Source organism: Ciconia boyciana, chromosome 4 (genome assembly GCF_034638445.1).
Source record: "Ciconia boyciana chromosome 4, ASM3463844v1, whole genome shotgun sequence".
NCBI classification, from domain to species: Eukaryota; Metazoa; Chordata; class Aves; order Ciconiiformes; family Ciconiidae; genus Ciconia; species Ciconia boyciana.
This window is the reverse complement of record NC_132937.1, coordinates 15,977,012-15,995,846: the sequence shown is the minus strand read 5'-3', so window position 1 is coordinate 15,995,846 and position 18,835 is coordinate 15,977,012. Positions and strand designations below refer to the sequence as shown.

At 43.4% G+C, this 18,835-nt stretch overlaps 1 protein-coding gene across 1 annotated transcript in view; it reads right to left on the bottom strand.

The window, feature by feature from the left end:
• The window catches only part of LOXHD1 (lipoxygenase homology PLAT domains 1), a 175,055-nt gene extending 172,614 nt beyond the window's left edge, over positions 1-2,441 (bottom strand). The window contains 2 exon segments of the mRNA XM_072859639.1: positions 1,923-2,037; positions 2,372-2,441. Coding sequence (XP_072715740.1) covers positions 1,923-2,037; positions 2,372-2,441 — 185 coding nt within the window.
• Between the last annotated feature and the right edge of the window lie 16,394 nt (positions 2,442-18,835).

Here is an 18,835-nt window from a genome sequence, read left to right as displayed (position 1 = left end):
GAGAAACAGTATTCCACTTTATAACTTCATTGGGATGTCTAGGTGGAAATCACAGAACACAGACAAAGCACTTTGTATAGATATATCATATACAATCAGCAAGTTCTCCCTGGTGTTTCTAGAGATACTGGGATAATAAAACTCCTTTGCCTAGCTCTGATTTCTGAATTTCAAATATGGCAAACAGGGCTGAAATTTCATGTATTTTCTTTACCATTCCCATATTTTCGTTACAGACTCTCATGTTTTAATTGCTTCACTGGGAAGAGAAGCTCTTTTGAGGGTAAAATTTAAAATAGCTGCAGGTACCTCTTGTCGGTGCTGTAGAAATGGAGAAAATGTGAAGTTACCGTGTGACATTAGCACAGGATTAATAATTTCTGAAGCACATTTTCAAGAAAAATAAATGTCCTGGTTTCAGCTGAGATTGAGTTAATTTTCTTTATAGTAGCTAGTAAGGGGCTATGTTTGGGATTTGTGCTGAAAACAGTGTTGATAATACAGAGATGTTTTAGTTGTTGCTGCACTACTCAAGGACTTTTCAGCTTCCCATGCTCTGCCAGGTGCACAAGAAGCTGGGAGGGGACACAGCCAGGATAGTTGATCCAAACTGACCAAAGGGCTATTCCATACCACATGACGTCATGCTCAGTATATAAAGCTGGGGAAGAAGAAGGAAGGGGGGGACATTTGGAGTGATGGCGTTTGTCTTCCCAAGTAACCATTACGCGTGATGCAGCCCTGCTTTCCTGGAGATGGCTGAACACCTGCCTGCCCATGGGAAGTAGTGAATGCATTCCTTGCTTTGCTTTGCTTGCGTGCGCGGCTTTTGCTTTACCTATTAAACTGTTTTTATCTCACCCCTCGAGTTTTCTTACTTTTACTCTTCTGATTCTCTCCCCCATCCCACCAGGGGGGAGTGAGCGAGCGGCTGCGTGGTGCTTAGTTGCTGGCTGGGGCTAAACCACGACACTAAAACAATAAGAACACCAAAAAACAGAGACACACAGCCTCTCCTAGATCCCATGGAGAAGGGATTTCTGCTCTCTCTTAGTGCAATTGTCTGGCTAAGGGAAAATTAGTATATGCAGAGCTGGGACTTTGTTAAAAGTCACCTTGCTTTCATGGCAGCTGAGCACCTGCTGGCCCTGATGCTCACTTTTTTTAGGGAAAAAAAAAAAAGCTATTGAGAGAGTCAAAAGCCTCATAGTAGGTTCTGAAATGATAAAATATGGTTTCCACTAAGTTCAACATAGTGATAAGAATTGAGAAGTTGCCTCCAGAGGGTGGCATTGGCATCAGCTAGAGGACAACAGAACAGTGCCACCACAGCGGTATGCAGCCACAGCGGTGTGCAGCCAAGCACACAGCAGATAGGGTGGAAACAGCCTAAATTAGGAAACAGCTTAAATTCTTTCATTTCTGCTTGCCTCAGATTTCCTATAGCTGGGTGTAGGTGGTTACCCATCAACAACATTACTTCAAACCCACTGAGTTACTCTTCAGAAACATTCAAGGACACTTATCTCTCTGTACCTGACTTAGCTTGGAGACCTCAGTGGGATTCAGGCATGCGAACATGGCCCATCATGCCCACTCCAACAAGCGATGAATATTCTCAGCTCCTAAATTGGGAGCTCCTAATTTAAGCTTTAAGCAAGTATCCCCACACCTTGCAAGTGTGAGCCTTATATAATACATATCTGAACACACATTTCCACCTACAGAAAGGAATGCAGGTTTGCAAGGGATTTGGTAAGAAATATGCAACGGCAAAAATTCAGATCTCCCTGGTGATCTCAAAATACCTTTTAGATTTATTCCCTCCACATCCATCAGCACAGTATTACATTTCATCAAAATGCAATAAAAGTTACTGAAGAGCAGGCCTCAAAGATACAGATTTCCTTCCGGATACTTGCTTGCTTGTGAGATGAGTCTTGGGAGTAATCCCAAGTTCTCCAAAGAGAGTAACAAAGACGTTGGCATCGGTTCCTGCACCCCGGACATCTCCTGTCACTGTCACCACCTCGTAAACTGTGAAAGGAGAAAAGAAAGATCAGGACAACAGGAGAAATCCCTCACCCTATACATTATAGATCCAAGTCATCTCCAAACCTGAGCTGAAATACAGACCCCAGAGACGGATCTCTGCACCTACCACCGAAACAAACCCATCTCTTGGACAGGGCATGGTCACTGCTAAGGATCAACACAACTGGTGAAAATCATCACATCAAACTAAAACTGCTGGAGACACTTTACATGGGCAGAGAGGGATTGAGTTAGGACAGATTTTGCTGAAAATAAAGCATTTCTCTGTGAACACATCACATCCCTTACCATAATGCATGTGCATGTGAAGTGTTACCATAATGCATGTGCATGTGCATGTGAAGTGTTAGAGTAAAGCTGTTGAGCCATTTTTCATTTATGCACATGTCAACGTAATGCACGCTTTCCTGTTTGCTCTGATAATATATTTGTATGAAGCTGAGAAATCACTACAGCCAGAAAGTTTGTGTTTCAGTTGTTCTAGAGACTTTACCAGAGATCAAATGGTAAATCATGAGGAGAATAAGGTAGGAAAATGCTTAAATTAGAGTCTCAAAGCTCTATCAATTTATCTTTCCGAGCAGTAGATTGAGTGGTGACTTTATTACCACACATAGATATCTTCTTGGGAGAGACACAAGTTAAAGAGAGCCTTTTACTCAAGTGGAGAAAGGCATGACAAGATCCAATGTCCAGAAAGTAAAGCTAGATAAATTCAAATTACAGTCAGGCACATTTCTTAAGCAGGATGATATGTGAAGTTTGAACAAGACTTAAGGCTTGAAAACAGGTTACCTTTCTGAAGGATGTGTCTTGGTTGGCTCAGTACAGAAGGAATTGGAAGAAATTATAAAACTTTGCCTATGGCCAGACCAAGCATCCTGATGGCCCTTTTTGGCTTTAGACCACATGATGGTCATTAGCCAATAACGATATCTCAGACCCAGACCTATAAGCTGGAGGAAAGGCTAAACTTTTGTTATTTCATCTTGTACAGCCTGACTGCTAAGTATGTGATTTCTTAGAACTAATGCTGTAAAAATGTCCTTCTTCATGGGTGCATCAGAACTGTTATGTTCTGTTGTTAGTGCCCATCTTTCCCTCACTACATCACATATATTTTCAAAAGAGACAAAAACCATATTGGCACTCTCTACTCTGAGCATCAAATGTTTTTCCCCACTAACACTCTTCCCTCAAAGCATCACAGAGAAGAAATTAAATCACCATTTTAACTGAAAAGCATGGAGACAGAGTGCTAGAGCAAAACCCAGGCCACTCATATAAAACTGATTAGAAACTACTCATTTCCAGCAGCTCTATTGCACTGAGATAGAAAAAAATACCACAATATTTTCCTAACCTCACCTTTCCACAAATGTAAATAGGACAGCAAGGGGACATTACAGTAAGTAATACAGTAAGTAATACAGTAAGACAATACAGTAAGTTATGATCTGTGCTCAGCTAAATTTTAAGAATCCCTTGGCTTGGCGTATTTCATTTACGGGCTCAAAGGAAGAAGAGATTTCTTTGCAAAAAAAGAATATGAAATCCACAGCTTGCACATGAGTAATATGTATGAACAGTGTTTTCATTTCACCTTCCTCCTGTTAGCATTCACACATGCCAATGGGAGATGTTTGGCATAGCACAGAGAGACAGATGACATCCTCGCATTAGCCATTAACAGGAGGAAGACTTGCAATCCACCCTGCCCCAGTGATTCACCACTGATTGCTTCATAGTTTTCAGCACTGTATCGACTCTGCTTTGGAAACAGCGAGCTTACGTCATTAAGTTATAATATTGCTGCACTCATTTATAGCAGCCTTTTATGTCTGGCCATCTCAAAGCATATTGCAACTTATCTATACCATGGAAATAATTATCACTGTCAGAGCATCCTATAGGCATTGCCAAAGTGGCAGTTACAGCTGAGCATCCCTCTGCAAGCTTTCATTTGGGACAAGGGCCTTTAACGCATTGTCCACCCTCTCCCCAGAGAGGCTCAGCAAAATTTGGCCCTGTTCCTGTTTTCAGGGGGTGAGGTCAAGTTGTGCCCAGCTTCATGCCGGCGGGCACAAGGCTGAAGGCATTTTTCCTGTGAAAAGGGAGAAAAAAAGTCATCACAACACTCCATAAGTTCCCAGAGACCTTTCAAAAGCTCAGGCAGGCTTTCTAGTGAGGGTTTTTTTACTGCTAGAGAAGTGCTAGAACTTACAAGTTATATGTGCAGGCAGAGCTGTCATGTTACATCTGCCCATGTTACATCAAGTGAAACCCATTCCTGAGCCGGTCTGCTGCACCTCTACGGGTATTGAAGCCACCTCATCTATACACCTAACCTTAATTTCCTTACAGAAGATGTAAGTCAGACTGATCTACTTCCACTTTTCAACTCCTAACAAATGAGATGATGGGATACAAGGAAATTAAGTGTCTAAGACAACTCCATCAACAAGCCACAATATTCCACCCTTAAAAATCAAAACCCTTCTCTAATTCCCACAATGGGATTCTCACAGTTGCAAGAAAACACAAGCGATGAGTATGTACAAATTTGCACTTTAGGTTCACAACCCCAAATTCAGCCTCCACACACTGCAGCAAGCAGGCAGCACGTGGATGAGCAGTTTATACTGGCCCTGCCCGAGTATCACATGTCATTACTGAGCGTACACAGTGGTTAGCAACATCTTAATTAACTTTGCACAGAGGGACAAAAGGAGGGGCTGGGTTGGTGACACCAGCATGTCACTGCATTTGACACATGCCACAGTGCACCCCTGGAAGGGGAAAGGAGCCCTGACGCCCCTTCTCCAGCACTACAGCTGTGTGGCCAGCTATGCAAGTAAATGATGTCCCAGCTTTCCAGTGATGTCATGGATGCAGGGCCCATGATTTCCTTTGCAGGAAGAAAATAAAAGTTCAACACTAATATTGATGCTAGCTCTTTCTGGAAAAGGCACCTGTAGACAAACGCAGCTTATTTAGCCACTTCCTTTGAAGGCATGAAAGTTCAGCAGTCTGGATCCAGGATTGTTTCCTTTCTTTGCATTTATTTTATTTTTGATCAACCACTGACATCTGATGGGTGTCATCTTTGCTGGGAGCATCTCTGCAGCTTGAGGACCCAGCAGACAGGAAAGCATACAGTGCTGTGGGGCAGCATTTTGTACCCCAGGCCCCTTTGCTGGGAACAGTGTCCATGATATAAGATGACAAGAACTGTAGACTAGTGACATTTCTTAACCACCCCAGGAGTTTGCTCCCGAATAATTGGATATTCTGGCTTTGAGAGAACATGTCCAACCTTAGCAAATCCCAAGCATAAGCATCTTGTACTTTATGATTTGGGACAATAAAGCCGAATTAGCTGAAAAGCTTGAAATTGGATTTCTGTGGAAGTCACACTTCTAACCAAGGGTGGAATCTGGATTAGAAAGATCAATTTTGCTACTTCAGTGCCCCAGCTGTGAAGGGGAAGATTAAGAAAATACAGAAGTTAAATATCTCAAGTATCATATCTGTTTCATCATGCAAGCTAGGTCTTCCCTTCCCACCAAGTTACTTTATTTTTGGATGTTCTTATGGGATTTCCAATCTTCTCCTCATTTTGAGTCCCCGTTTTTCAAACCCCTCTCCACCACTCAGGAGATCTGAATTGCCTACTGAGGATCCACCTCCATCACTGCTGTAAATATTCTCAGGATCATGGGTGCTAACGTTCACCAAAGACTTGCCTCAATGGTGCAAAAATGCCAGCCCTTAAAACCCCTCCACTGGCAGAAAATATCTACCCAAATTCTCCAGAATCTCCCAACTCATTTTTAACAGGGGCAGTGTGTAAATAAGTTTGGCCACCTGTTTATTCACTTTTCTTATCTTCTTCTGAAACTGCATCAGTTTCACATGGAATATATGCTTATTATCAGGCAAAGTTAAAAAATAAAATAATCCATCTAGTTTATATTGTCAAATGGAAGGGTAAAAAACAAAACAATAACAAAAAAAAAAAACCCAAAACAACCAACAACCAACCCACAACAAAACTGCAATATTTCTTTGCAAAGTAATGAAATACAGAGGTTACTATTTTTCCATCCTTTGACACTGATGTGCATAGTAATTTCAAGATTTCTTTCAGGGCTGTTGCTCGGTCCAACAGCTAAAGAAAAATAATAGCAAAGTTTTTCAGGATAGCATGAGGTTTTGGTATATCACTCCAGATTTGGCTGTATCCTACTATTTAGACTCCTCCTCAACGGAAGCAATCACTGAATGGAAATGAAGAGAACATCCACAGGGATTTTATGGTTACCCCTGAAGTTTCCAAGTGCATCCACAAAGTCTCTCTCTTGCCTTAGTAATTTATGGGATGTCAGTATGTAGCAGCTTTGCTTTTAGCTGTCTGATGTCGCTGAGAGTTATAGTGAGGAACCTTTATGCTCCTCAAAGAGATCTGCTCTCATAGTGGAGTTTGGGAGGGCTAGTTCAACCCCATTGACATCTCCTCCACAGAGTCAACTGAGAGACCAGTCCTAAGCAGACACTGCAATGGTTTACCAGCTGCACATCTCAAGAGTTTCTAGTTTTCCCTGTCTTGGTCAGCAGGACTTGAAACATGAACTTTCTTCAGAGCTTTGCAACAACTTCTGGCTTCTGTGGTGTGAAAAACAGCTCCTTATATGTATTCCTGCTGGTCTTACACATCGAGATGTACTTTGCCAGAGATGTCTTAGCCTCTCCATGGATGGATAGCTTTGCACCCACCATACCCCTATTTCCTTCTTTGTCAAACATAAGATGCAAACCATGACATTCCCATGTCCCTGTGACAAATATTGGCATTGATCTTCCGCCTCCCTTCAAACATGGACAGGATGCCCCAAATGTCCATGCCTCTTCACCCAAACTGCTGCTTGGTCAGGTCATTAAGCCAGTGTTAAGATGCTCCTGCCCATCTGTGCTACTCCTTAACACTTTTCTTACCAGTGTTGGCTGAGTTCATCATGCACTGTCAGTAGAGGAGCCCCAAAGAGAGGTCACAAAAAGCAAAAGGGAGAGTACTGGATCCCAGTTTGAACATCGTCTTGCTGCGTGGGCCACTGCTCACAGGAAGACACCTACATTTAGGTGCTTTTAATTGGCAAACAATCTCACCCCCAAGGTCAAGGTAAGTCTATTTTGAGTGCCCAGAACACGGCCAAGTTACAGTAATCTACAGTGTTATTATGGAAATGCTTGACTTTCAGGCCAGTCTCCAAATCTTGCTTTTCTCCCAATGGGCTAGGCAGAGTCAATACAAAGCTTTTAATACAGCCACTGATACAGACTCTTTTGTTCCAAATATTATCTCAGTCAAGTGGAATTTGGTTCACTTATCTCATCTGGTAGATATTGAATCCTCAGCTGACTCCACTGTTCAGCTATCCGGTATGAAGACTTTGGAAACCGGTGAAAGTTTCAGCAAGCTAAACAGAACTGATTTGCTATGGACTGCAAACCTATTACTGTTCTTCACAGGCATATACAAGCTCAATAAAGGAAATAATAGACACTAGTTTCTTTGCTGAAAATAAGCATTCAAAAATGGTCATTTCAAGTGCAAGATACAGACAGCATAAAATCAGTATCAAGTTACATTGCAGCATCACTGGAAGAATTTACATCTGTTTCCCTGTCTTGCAGAAAGAGCTGATACTATAAATCCGTCCCATTCAATGGCCAGAGTAGAGAAACACTCCCTTCAAAATGGTTGCTAAAATTACTGTAAAGCTGTAAAGACTGACAAGTGGAGACTGCGGTCCTCTAGCTAACAGCATGCAAAATTCCCTTAGCTCCACAAAGAAGGAATATCTTCAGGGCAGAAGAGTGCTTTGGCTGATAAATTCAGGTTTTTCTGACTCCAACAACATGGGACTGCTTAGCACCAATTATGGCTATGACTGCAGATCCCTTCAGGTCACTTTCTCATACAGTGAATATGGAGAACTACGCTGGAGCTCATGATGGTGCCTAGCTATTGTCTAGCAAGAGTGACCCTTGGTAGAAAAAAATTAAGGGTTATGCCACAAGAATGATTAAACAGGTGGAATAAGACAGCAAAGCTAGTGAGGAGTCAAAGAGATTGGGTAAGGAAGAGGGAAAGCAGAAACAAGAGCTGAGCCATGCTGTGAGCATGGGCAGGGAAACGGAGGGGGTGAAAGCTCCAAGGTGGCTGCAGACATGAAACATCCCAGCGTGCACAGAAGCACCAGTGTCCTAGAGGCAGCCTGCCACCTTCCAGTATCTCTGCCTTTTACTCCTCTCTGAGCTGATCTATCACATACCATCATACACCACACCCATGGCAAACCTCATCTCCCTCATCACTACCTGCTTCCTCAAAGATCCGCAAACCCATACCTCCAGGCTGCATGCACAAGGTGAGCAAGAACTAAACTCTCCTACACCAAAGCAGTGGAAGAAACCAGTAACATGCTGTCTTCATCTTGAATATAGGCCCAAACCAACACAAACTGCTTTGAAGCTCTGGCTATCAGAGCTACCTTCAGATGCATCCATTTAGCAGGATGCATTTACCTCAGCAGCAGTAATGGTTGTTTGCACTTCACTGTATTTCCAGTTAGGAATTCACTGATTATTCTCAATATTCACTTAATGTTGATTCATGCAAAGCACCAATCACTCTGGCTCCTACCGAAGCACTTCTTCAGCATATGTTTGTCTTCGAGCAACTGAAGAGTACCTTGACATTTATGCAAAATACTTGGAAGTTTTAAGGGTCTGTGCTGACTGTTACAGGTTATGTTTGCCCAAATGATGCTCTGTGCACGTGAACACACCAGTTAAATACTTACTATGGTTATAATTTTGTCAGGACCATCCTTTACCCACCATGAAGATGGGCCTTTGAAATCAGCGCTTGTTTGTTTTTATCAAGCCATAATTTGAGCAATAATCTCTTGTCATACACAAAATGAGTCAAATTCTTCTCTCATTCACTCTGGTGCAGATCCTGACTAACTCCATTGACTTGAGCACAATGACTTTGGATTCATATTGGCAAAACTGTGAACAGATTTGGGCCTCACACACTACGAGAGATTGCTTGATCTTTATATTCTTTAGCAAAAGCAGCTTTTGAGTCCGGCATGGATGCCAAATTAATTATTCAAAGCAAAAGAGAGGAATTTTTTCCATAAATATTTGGACTGTCTGCACACTGTTATACATTTTGTTATTCATAGATTATATAAAGAATTGCAGAATTAATAGTATCTTGCATTTTGAGACACTTCACGGACATGAATTAGGGAAGTTTCCTGAAAACTTACCACTAGTATACACAGACAGCATTATCTTGAGCTCTGAAACATCATTCATCTCTTAAAATATAAATCCAAAGCTGAATACTGTCCCGTCTGTTCCCACAGGAAGAGTAGATGTGGTTTGGAGTTTGTTTTACCTCATCAGCTATTGCAAAATCAACATCTCATTCTCATGTACCGTAGGAAGCCAAACTTGATTCATCTGGTGCTTCAGCTATCACTTAAAAGTGCTTTTGCCTTAGCACCATCAGAAAAAACATCTCAATTCTTTGCTGGAACAGCAAAGTAGAATTAGCTTAGCAATCGACATCTTGTTATTCAAGTTTAAATTGCGCTGGAGGAAAACACTGTGCCTCAGGGGAGAGAAACATTTGAGAAAAACCTGTTCCATTTCTTTCATTATCTTTTGGAGACAGGGAGGGCCTGCCAGGACACGGGTATCTCTGAATCACAACTGTGGACAACAACATTAGACGTTACTGTCCAATGGGAAGTGTAAAATGCAGCCTGGGTAGAATATGATATAGATTTTGCCTGCAATATTGAGCAAGCAAAGTCTGCAGTAGAGCAATGTGTCTGCAGAACACAACTGGAAGTAATTCCCTGCTGTCTGTCATGTCATCCTGTCCTGGTTTCAGCTGAGACAGAGTTAATTTTCTTTATAGTGGCTGGTATGGGGCTGTGTTTTGGATTTGTGCTGAAAACAGTGTTGATAACACAGGGACGTTTTAGTTGTTGCTGCACTGGTCAAGGGCTTTTCAGCTTCTCCTGCTCTGCCAGGGGCACAAGAAGCTGGGAGGGGACACAGCTGGGACAGCTGACCCCAACTGGCCAAAGGGCTATTCCATACCATACGGCGTCATGCTCAGTATATAAAGCTGGGGAAGAAGAAGGAAGGGGGGGACGTTCGGAGTGATGGCGTTTGTCTTCCCAAGTAACCGTTACGCGTGATGGAGCCCTGCTTTCCTGGAGATGGCTGAACCCCTGCCTGCCCATGGCAAGGAGTGAAGGAATTCCTTGCTTTGCTTCACTTGCGTGCGCAGCTTTTGCTTTCCCTATTAAACTGTCTTTATCTCAACCCACGAGCTTTCTTACTTTTGCTCTTCCGATTCTCTCCCCCATCCCACCGTGGGGGAGCCAGCGAGTGGCTGCATGGTGCTGAGTTGCCGGCTGGGGCTAAACCACAACACATCCCAAGACCAGATTCCAATAAGAGCCCCTCTTTCTTCTAGTTGTCTAGGCAGCAGGACAACCAAGACCAAGGAGAGATGCTCTCCTTGCTGCCAGCTCTGACCCCCAATACCCAGGTAGCGGGAAGAGCAATTTCACCAAAGATCTTTTTTTTGCTGAGCCCCCAGCATCTTTGGTCTGGAGGCATTGCAGGTGTTGGGTGCTGGGTATTCCCTGACAAGAGCAGGGCATTTCTCCCAGTTTGTTTCTGCAGAACGGCCGAGTTGTTTTTGCAGAGAAAAACACGCCGACAACATGTTTCAAAACCTCTCGGCCTGAGGCAGTGAAGCCAGCAGGATCATATTCAGGAGTCAACAGCTGGCAAAGCCACCGAGTCAACAGCTGGCAAAGGCACCCGCAGGCAAGGACCGCATGATGCCACGAGCAGGGACAGTCACCCCATGGCAGGCACACCGTCTGTAAGCCAGAGGGTAACACTGCGCCCTTGGCAGCTCTCAGCTGAGGAACCAGCACCTTTTGCTCCCAAGACCTGATTTCCAGCTGCATTTCAGGTTGATGGTTGGCATAAGCAGGGACTGATACCTGTCAGAAGCTTGTTATAAATACAAGTTATGTGTGTTACCTATATTTACACGCACATTGTTAGATGTCATTATGAATTAACCATAACTCCCCAACTTAATTATTCATGATGGACAGTTACTACTATCCAAAAAGCACCTTAAAAAAGATTTATTTTTTTTTTTTAAAGAATAATTTATATAACCTATGGCTTTCCCACCTCATACTTCTTCCTTCTTTACAAATATCTCCTGATTAACACTTAGAGCTCATAGAACAAGTCTGATAGAGATACTACTATGATATGGATGTGTATAAAATGGAGGACACCAAACTGATGTAGAAAAATACAGCAGATCTGAACATCGGGGGGTGAAGTGCCAAAAAGACTGACAGTTTCCAACAGCCACATCCAATTACAGCAACGATGAACAACTACTTTGTGATACATGTCCAGTGAGTCTTGTAGTGCATGTAAATCCATCAACAAAAGCCACAATTATTATTTTCAGCCTGTTTTTAAGTGTTGCCACTCAAGTGTTTGTGACATTGTGTTGCACAGCAGTGTCCAGCAAGGAAGAAAAACCAAAGGCAGAAGAAAAACCCCTCTGAAAATGCCTGAGGAAATATCTGCACCTGCAAGGCATTGAGAATAAACAAATATTTGTTGGAGCAGCAATAGTCAGCCAAGAGTAGGCCTTAACCAGACAAAAAGTATGTTGTGACCTTATCTGGAAGTAACGTCCTAGTCACATCCTCAAAAGCCGACACAGAAACCCCCAGTAAATCATAACATCCCAGCAGCAGTCAGAGGGTCTTGACACCAACCCTACTGCAAGTCTCTGCTTTCCTGGGGCTTGGATAAACCACCTCACCTGAGGTGGTGGGGATTGGCCTAAGTTGGAATAAAAAAGTGGTTTGCCCTGGTTCCCTCTCTGTGCTTAGTCCCTTACAGCTCAGTATGATTTTCTGCCCAGGCTTTCCATCCAGATGGAGGCAATTCTGCTGTTTTGATGGACCAGTATTCAGATACTTGTCCAAATACTCAGGGACAGCTTCACAGAGAGCCCAGAAGACGTATATTTAGCATATAATTGGGAACAAAACTCATGATCCTTAAAATACCAATGCAGTCCTGAAACTGGGAATTTGATGCACCAGTGGAGGGAACTGCTGTACCTGTGAGTAAAAGCAGCTCCTCAGTTTTCTTTCTGTAACCAGAGAATGAAAAACTACCCAGGCAAATCTTGGATCTTCTAAAAACACAGGAGTCTTGCTTAGTTTCTTAAAGGTTAAAAGAAAATAAAAGGGAAAAGAAAATGAAAAAAAACCCAAATCTTCTTGAATTATTCTAATGTGATCAAGTTCTAGTCCTGCATCCTCTAAAGATCACCTTCCTCAGGACACCTTGCCCTACACCTCGGATGTTACAGATCATTAAATCCAGGCTGATGGGACACATGGGTTGGGGGGAACACGTCTAGAATTGAATATATTAACCTGCATTTAACATCTGCTTCTCAGGGAAATCTTGTTCAGTTTCTCTTCAGGAACTCAGATATTTTCTTTTAAAGTCCAAACCCCAAACATTCAGTCTAAAAAGTAGCCACAGACAATCAAGGATATAAAACTGAACTTGCCATTCCATTCAGATTTAAGTATTTTGGGTGTGAGGAGAGCAGCAATACTGGAAAACTGCAGCCCTCACAGGTGTGGGTTTTACAGGCACCAGCCAGCACATCAGCTGCACCGTGCGTTTGGCAGCCTGGCACCTACAGCTGTTCCTCAATGCTGTTTTCGGTGCTGCCAGCTGGGTTGAGCCATCCCAAATGGATCGTGTGTGCATAACAAGGATGGCTTCTGCATATGCTTGTGGCTGCTGGGTCCTGCCTGGGAAGAGGGAGAGGTGGGGGTAACACAAGCATTCACTCCCCCCAGCCCTGTGCCTGCACTTGCTGAGCACACACCTGCAAATGAAAGGAGACATCTGCAAGGGCCTAAACCTTCAGATACCAGTGAGGGCTTGCTCCGAAAGGTTTATTTGCACTCACCTGCTTTACAATACTGATTTTCCATACCAATGACTAGCAGCAGCCTTGCTGCAGGTCAATGGCTGACCACAGAAGCCAAAGATGAAAAGCTGCTGTGATTCCTTGCAAAGCCCCAGCCGCAGAATTTTAACTACTTATTTCCAATTTGTAAGACTCCATTTCAGCATGACACCTCCAGGCAACTTTAACTCTCCAGTGGGACTACACAGGTGTGTAGTGGGGGGTGTCTAATAGCCAGGCCAAAGATTTTTCGGTGCCTACATAAAAATGTTAGCAAGTGCTCCTGCAACTTAATCAACACTTCAAGATCACAATTAGTTTAGTGTTGGCTTGTTCTGTCACACAAGCTGATAGTTTCTGGGTACACTCATCTAACAAACTCTAAAAGTGATCTAAACTTTTCAAAATTCATATTTCATGCAGCCATTTGTAACTATGGAAAATGCTGAGATGCAAACAGGTGTGATCCACCACATCTCCAAGGCAGGTGCAGCACCACCTTCTCTCAGTAGCATGCTTTGCATGTCCCACCGGACCACAAGACATAAAATTGCCACTGGTACAAAACTCTTCTCTGAATGTTTTATGCCTAAAACCAAAGCTCATTTTAGCAGTAAGGAGAAAAAAAAAATCTGTCTTCCAAAGAGGAGTCCTTGTTCCTTCCAATCTGGAATATTAATCAAAGCCTCGGTTTGGGAAGATCAGTGGGTGCAGGGTACAGATGAGGTGATTTCGCAACTGATGATCATCTATCATAAAATTATGTGATACATCTCTCCAGTTCTGTATATAGCACAGGGAGAGAGCTGGCAACCACACAGCACTTGCTCTCCTCCTCCATTCCGCTGCTAAATTACATTAAGCAGAACTTAGCAATAAACTCAGCGTGTCCTGAATGCTTCTTCTGTGTAACCTTTTGCTGCAGTTGCTAAAGGAACACGATGTGATAAATGTAACACAATAAATGATGGCACACATCAGAAGAAATGATGAGTGGCTTGTATATCTATTTACAAATCAACAGTGGCCATTTCCCTCCTCCCATCACCATTTGAGACAATGTGTTAATAAAAACATGCATTTCTTGAGTAGCTTTCTTCATTTTATAATTATTATTGGCACTGCCAAGATCACTGAAGTCCAGCTTCACCCTTTGTGCAATATGGACAAACCAGCAGTGTTTCATACAAAGTGCTCAGCATCTGTCCCTGGAAGAGACAACTGCAGCCTCAAAGTACTGCATCTCCTGGGAGCTAATCCAAGCTTTGTTCCCTTGCATGGGAGTGTAAGCTTCCCATGGACCTCTGTGGTGTCTTTATCATCATGAGTCACATAAGCTTTCCTAGCCATGTGCTGTCACACAGACCTGCCATTTAAGAGATTGCAGGTATGGAAGTGCCTTACCCTTCATCCCCTGTGAAACAGTCCTGGGAGCCTTGGCCCTGGAGATGGTGACCAAGTGAGCATAGTGCAGCAGGTCTGACTACATGCTACAGTAAAACTTCCAAGAGACAAGGAAAACCCACTAGAGGATTTGTTTCTCTTTAAAGGAAAGATACCTACTTCTTAATATCCAGATCTGAAACTCAGCAGGAAAAAAAGAGGGGAGAAAAGAAAAAAACAAGTTTTTATCATCAGTAGGACCCAAAAAAGATTGTTTTCCTCTGAAATGAGATATGCCTCTTGGTGAGCTACAGCTATGCAAAGAGAGAAGCCCCAAGATCTCCTGAGTCAGCAGCACTTTACTGGGACACAGTACCAGAGGGAGCTCTCCACCACCTGCCACAGCCCATGAATGTCTCGGGGCTGGAGTCACCAAGCCAGCAGCTACCAGCTCAGCTGCAGGGAAGATTCCGTTAATGGCGTAAAAGCAAGTTTGGAGAAAGAAACATTTTCTTTCTTCCTACCAACCCAGAGATATCCATGGCTTTGGCAGAAGTGACCCAGAAAACAGATAGTGACACTTGGTCCCTCCCTTCATGGTTCTCTGACCCCAAACCTGAGCAGGAGAATAAATAACTGTTCCAGTCTCCCTCTTCCCTATCACAGACAAGATTCAAGATACCAAGAGAAAGGTATGGAGAAAGAAAGAGATGGAGTTCCTGCAAAGGGTTGGTTTCAGGTCTCAGATATCCACTCTGAACCTCAGGTATCTGGTACCTATAGAAGCTTTAATGATGGTTTAGGCAGCCAGGGAGCTATATGAACAGTCTCTGGATACCTACTGCACTTTAAATCTACTGATTCCACCTATTAAGCTTACATTACACAGTGTGCTCTGTTTGCACTATTATTGGCAATTCAAGATCATAGAATCATAGAATGGTTTGGGTTGGAAGGGACCATTAAAGATCACCTAGCCCAACCCCCCTGCCATGGGCAGGGACATCTCTCACTAGATCAGGTTGCTCAAAGCCCTGTCCAACCTGACCCTGAACACTTTCAGGGATGGGGCATCCACAAATTCTCTGGGCAACCTGTTCCAGTGCCTCACCACCCTTGTAAAAAATTTATTCCTTATGTCCAATCTAAACCTACTGTCTTTCAGTTTAAAACCATTGCCCCTTGTCATGTTACTACAGGCTTTGGTAAAAAGTCTCTCTCCACCTTTCTTATAAGCCCCCTTTAAGTATTGAAAGGCCACAATAACGTCTCCGCAGAGCCTTCCATACTGTACTGTAGAAGTAACTTTGCAAATACTTATTAATAAATAACTAATCTCATTAACACCAGGATCACAGGAATGGACAACAGCTGCAATTTAGTTAAAAATGCCTGCTATGTCTGCTATAATTTTCTCAGATATGCTATCACCCAGTCACTTGATATCTTTTGTTTTCCTGTCCCCAGGAGCTGGATTTGCCTTGTTCTTCAGTCATCGATCGAATGTGATGGAGGGGGATCCCTTCTCCTGTTTACTAATACAATAAGATAAAGAGGACATCAGATGACACAGGCACCATTGACTCCCTGCTTAGAAAACATTTACAACATCACTCTCTTCTTTTTACAGCAAAAGGAATCACAGCTTGTGGACTGAAATATATCTCTACTGAATATTCACCAATACCAAAGGCAACTGACATCCCCAAAGCTTCTGAGAGGCTTTTTGCAGAGGTTACATGTTTTGCAAAAGCCTGACCAACAACCATCACTTCACTCAATGGTCCTTTGGAAGAAAAGCAGAAGTGGCCTCTAAAGTCACACAAAAAATCTGCTGTTCTGAATCAAAATAGGAAGAGCAGCAGCACAGTGCATGGCAGAGGGAATAGCTGAAACTCAAGCAAGAGGATAGGGCAGTTAGAGTTTGCTCCTGAGCTTTTGCTTTTTGGTGCCAAATGGCCCAGTAGCAGGTTTTCACTGGTGGAAAACCTCAGTGGCTAATTGATTGCGTATGTCCTACCCAACATCCTTCTCCTCTCCCTTGCCCTCTGTTTCTTCCCTCACATACGTGTGCACTCACTTCCATAAATATCTGGAAATTGAGGGTGCAAAATACTGAGACACAGCTCAAGGAGGAGAATCCATGATCCAAGGGAGCAACCAGTGGTTCACCCTTGGGACTTTTGGCCATGTGACAAGTTTCTTGGAGGTCCTGTGGCTGTCATGATAGTAAGTGTTGCAAGTTTTGGACCAAGCTTTTTAATTTCTGATAGGGACCATAAGAATCAAGTCCCTGCTTAATTCATTCCCCAGTGTTTCAACCACAAGCTATTACCTTCCCTGCAGAAACTGTTGAGAAAACTAAGCAGAAGACCACATAGAGATTATTACAAACATTTGCTGGAACTTCTCTCTTTGAAAAGTGCAACAGTTATTATTCCTCTACTATAAAAAAAATTGTGGTATGAGGGGAGACAACCTCTCTCCCCCTAAAGAGCTGTGACAAATTAAGTAGGTTATGTGCATGGCCTAAATACAGTGTATATGGGAGGGCCTTGCTTCTCCTGCATCAGAGCAGTTGAATAATTTTTCTTTTCCCAGTACAGCCATACGGCACCATTACAGAAGTCATCAGTTATAGTTAACCTGTAACCACACCGCAAGCGTGAGATGCTTTACAAGACTCCTTAGGCACACTCAGTTCTCCAAATTGCCACATACAAGACGTGTTATTACTAATTAACTGATGGGGAAACCACAGTGCTGAGAGGTTAAGTGTCTTGCCCCAGTCACGCCAAGATCCAGTTGCACAGGTAATGGGTGGCCAGTGTCACCCCTCAGCAGTCCATTACCTCTTTGCTGCCCACCTCCCTGATAAGGAGATAACCTCGCTGTGCTTGGGAGCTACATATCGAGGGCTTTTTCTTTTAATCATCGAGCTACACTATGGGTCTTTGCGGCTCGCCTTGCAATTTCCTCACTTCTTTGCCACAGCGCTGCAGGTTTGGTGGGATTACTAGCTGCCACCCAGCAGATAAAATGCTTAAGTACAGTCTTTTTCCACAAGCTGTCTAGATGGTGCCAGGCTGATGGCTGCAATCCTTCTCCAGACCATGGTCTTCTAATGAAACTGAGTGCATCTAAAACCTTAAGTCACTGTGCAGCTCACCATGCATTGAACTAAAGTACCCTGTGCATATAAAATGAGTGGACTATTTATTGTACCGACACAGCATAAAGGTTTAGAGACAACTCGCAATATTACCCTAGCCTATTTGGTTACCTACAACAGCCAGAGAGAGGGTGTGCTGGACCTCCTGCTTCTACATCAATCCTAAGCGCTCCACTGCCTGCTCATATGATTGCTGAAATCACTGGCACACTCCTGCTGCATATGTTTGAGCAGGACTGTGCGTCTTTGCTATGTGTCCTACTTACACAAGGGCAGTTATCAGAATACCAGCTTGGAAGGGACCTCAAGGATCATCTGGTCCAACCTTTCTTGGCAAAAGCACGGTCTAGACAAGATGGTCCAGCACCCTGTCCAGCTGAATCTTAAAAGTGTCCAATGTTGGGGAATCCACCACTTCCCTGGAGAGATTATTCCAATGGCTGATTGTTCTCATTGTGAAAAATTTTCCTCTTGTGTCCAATCTGAATCTCCCCAGGAGTAACTTGTCCCCATTACCCCTTGTCTTTTTCATGTGACTCCTTGTAAAAAGGGAATCTCCATCTTCTTTGTAGCCACCCTTTAAATACTGGAACATGGTGATAAGGTCTCCCCTAAGCCTTCTTTTCTCAAGACTGAACAAACCCAGTTCTCTCAGCCTTTCCTCATATGGCAGGCTTCCCAGTCCTTTGATCATCTTTGTGGCCCTTCTCTGGACCCTCTCCAGCCTGTCCACATCTGATGATTGCAGCTTCTGAATGGCACCATGTCATGGTTTAGCCCCAGCCAGGAACTAAGCACCACGCAGCCGCTCGCTCACTCCCCCCTGGTGGGATGGGGGAGAGAATCAGAAGAGTAAAAGTAAGAAAACTCGAGGGTTGAGATAAAGACAGTTTAATAGGGAAAGCAAAAGCCATGCACACAAGCAAAGCAAAGCAAGGAATTCCTTCACCACTTCCCATGGGCAGGCAGGTGTTCAGCCATCTCCAGGAAAGCAGGGCTCCATCACGCGTAATGGTTACTTGGGAAGACAAAGTATTATCAACACTGTTTTCAGCACAAATCCAAAACATAGCCCCATACCAGTC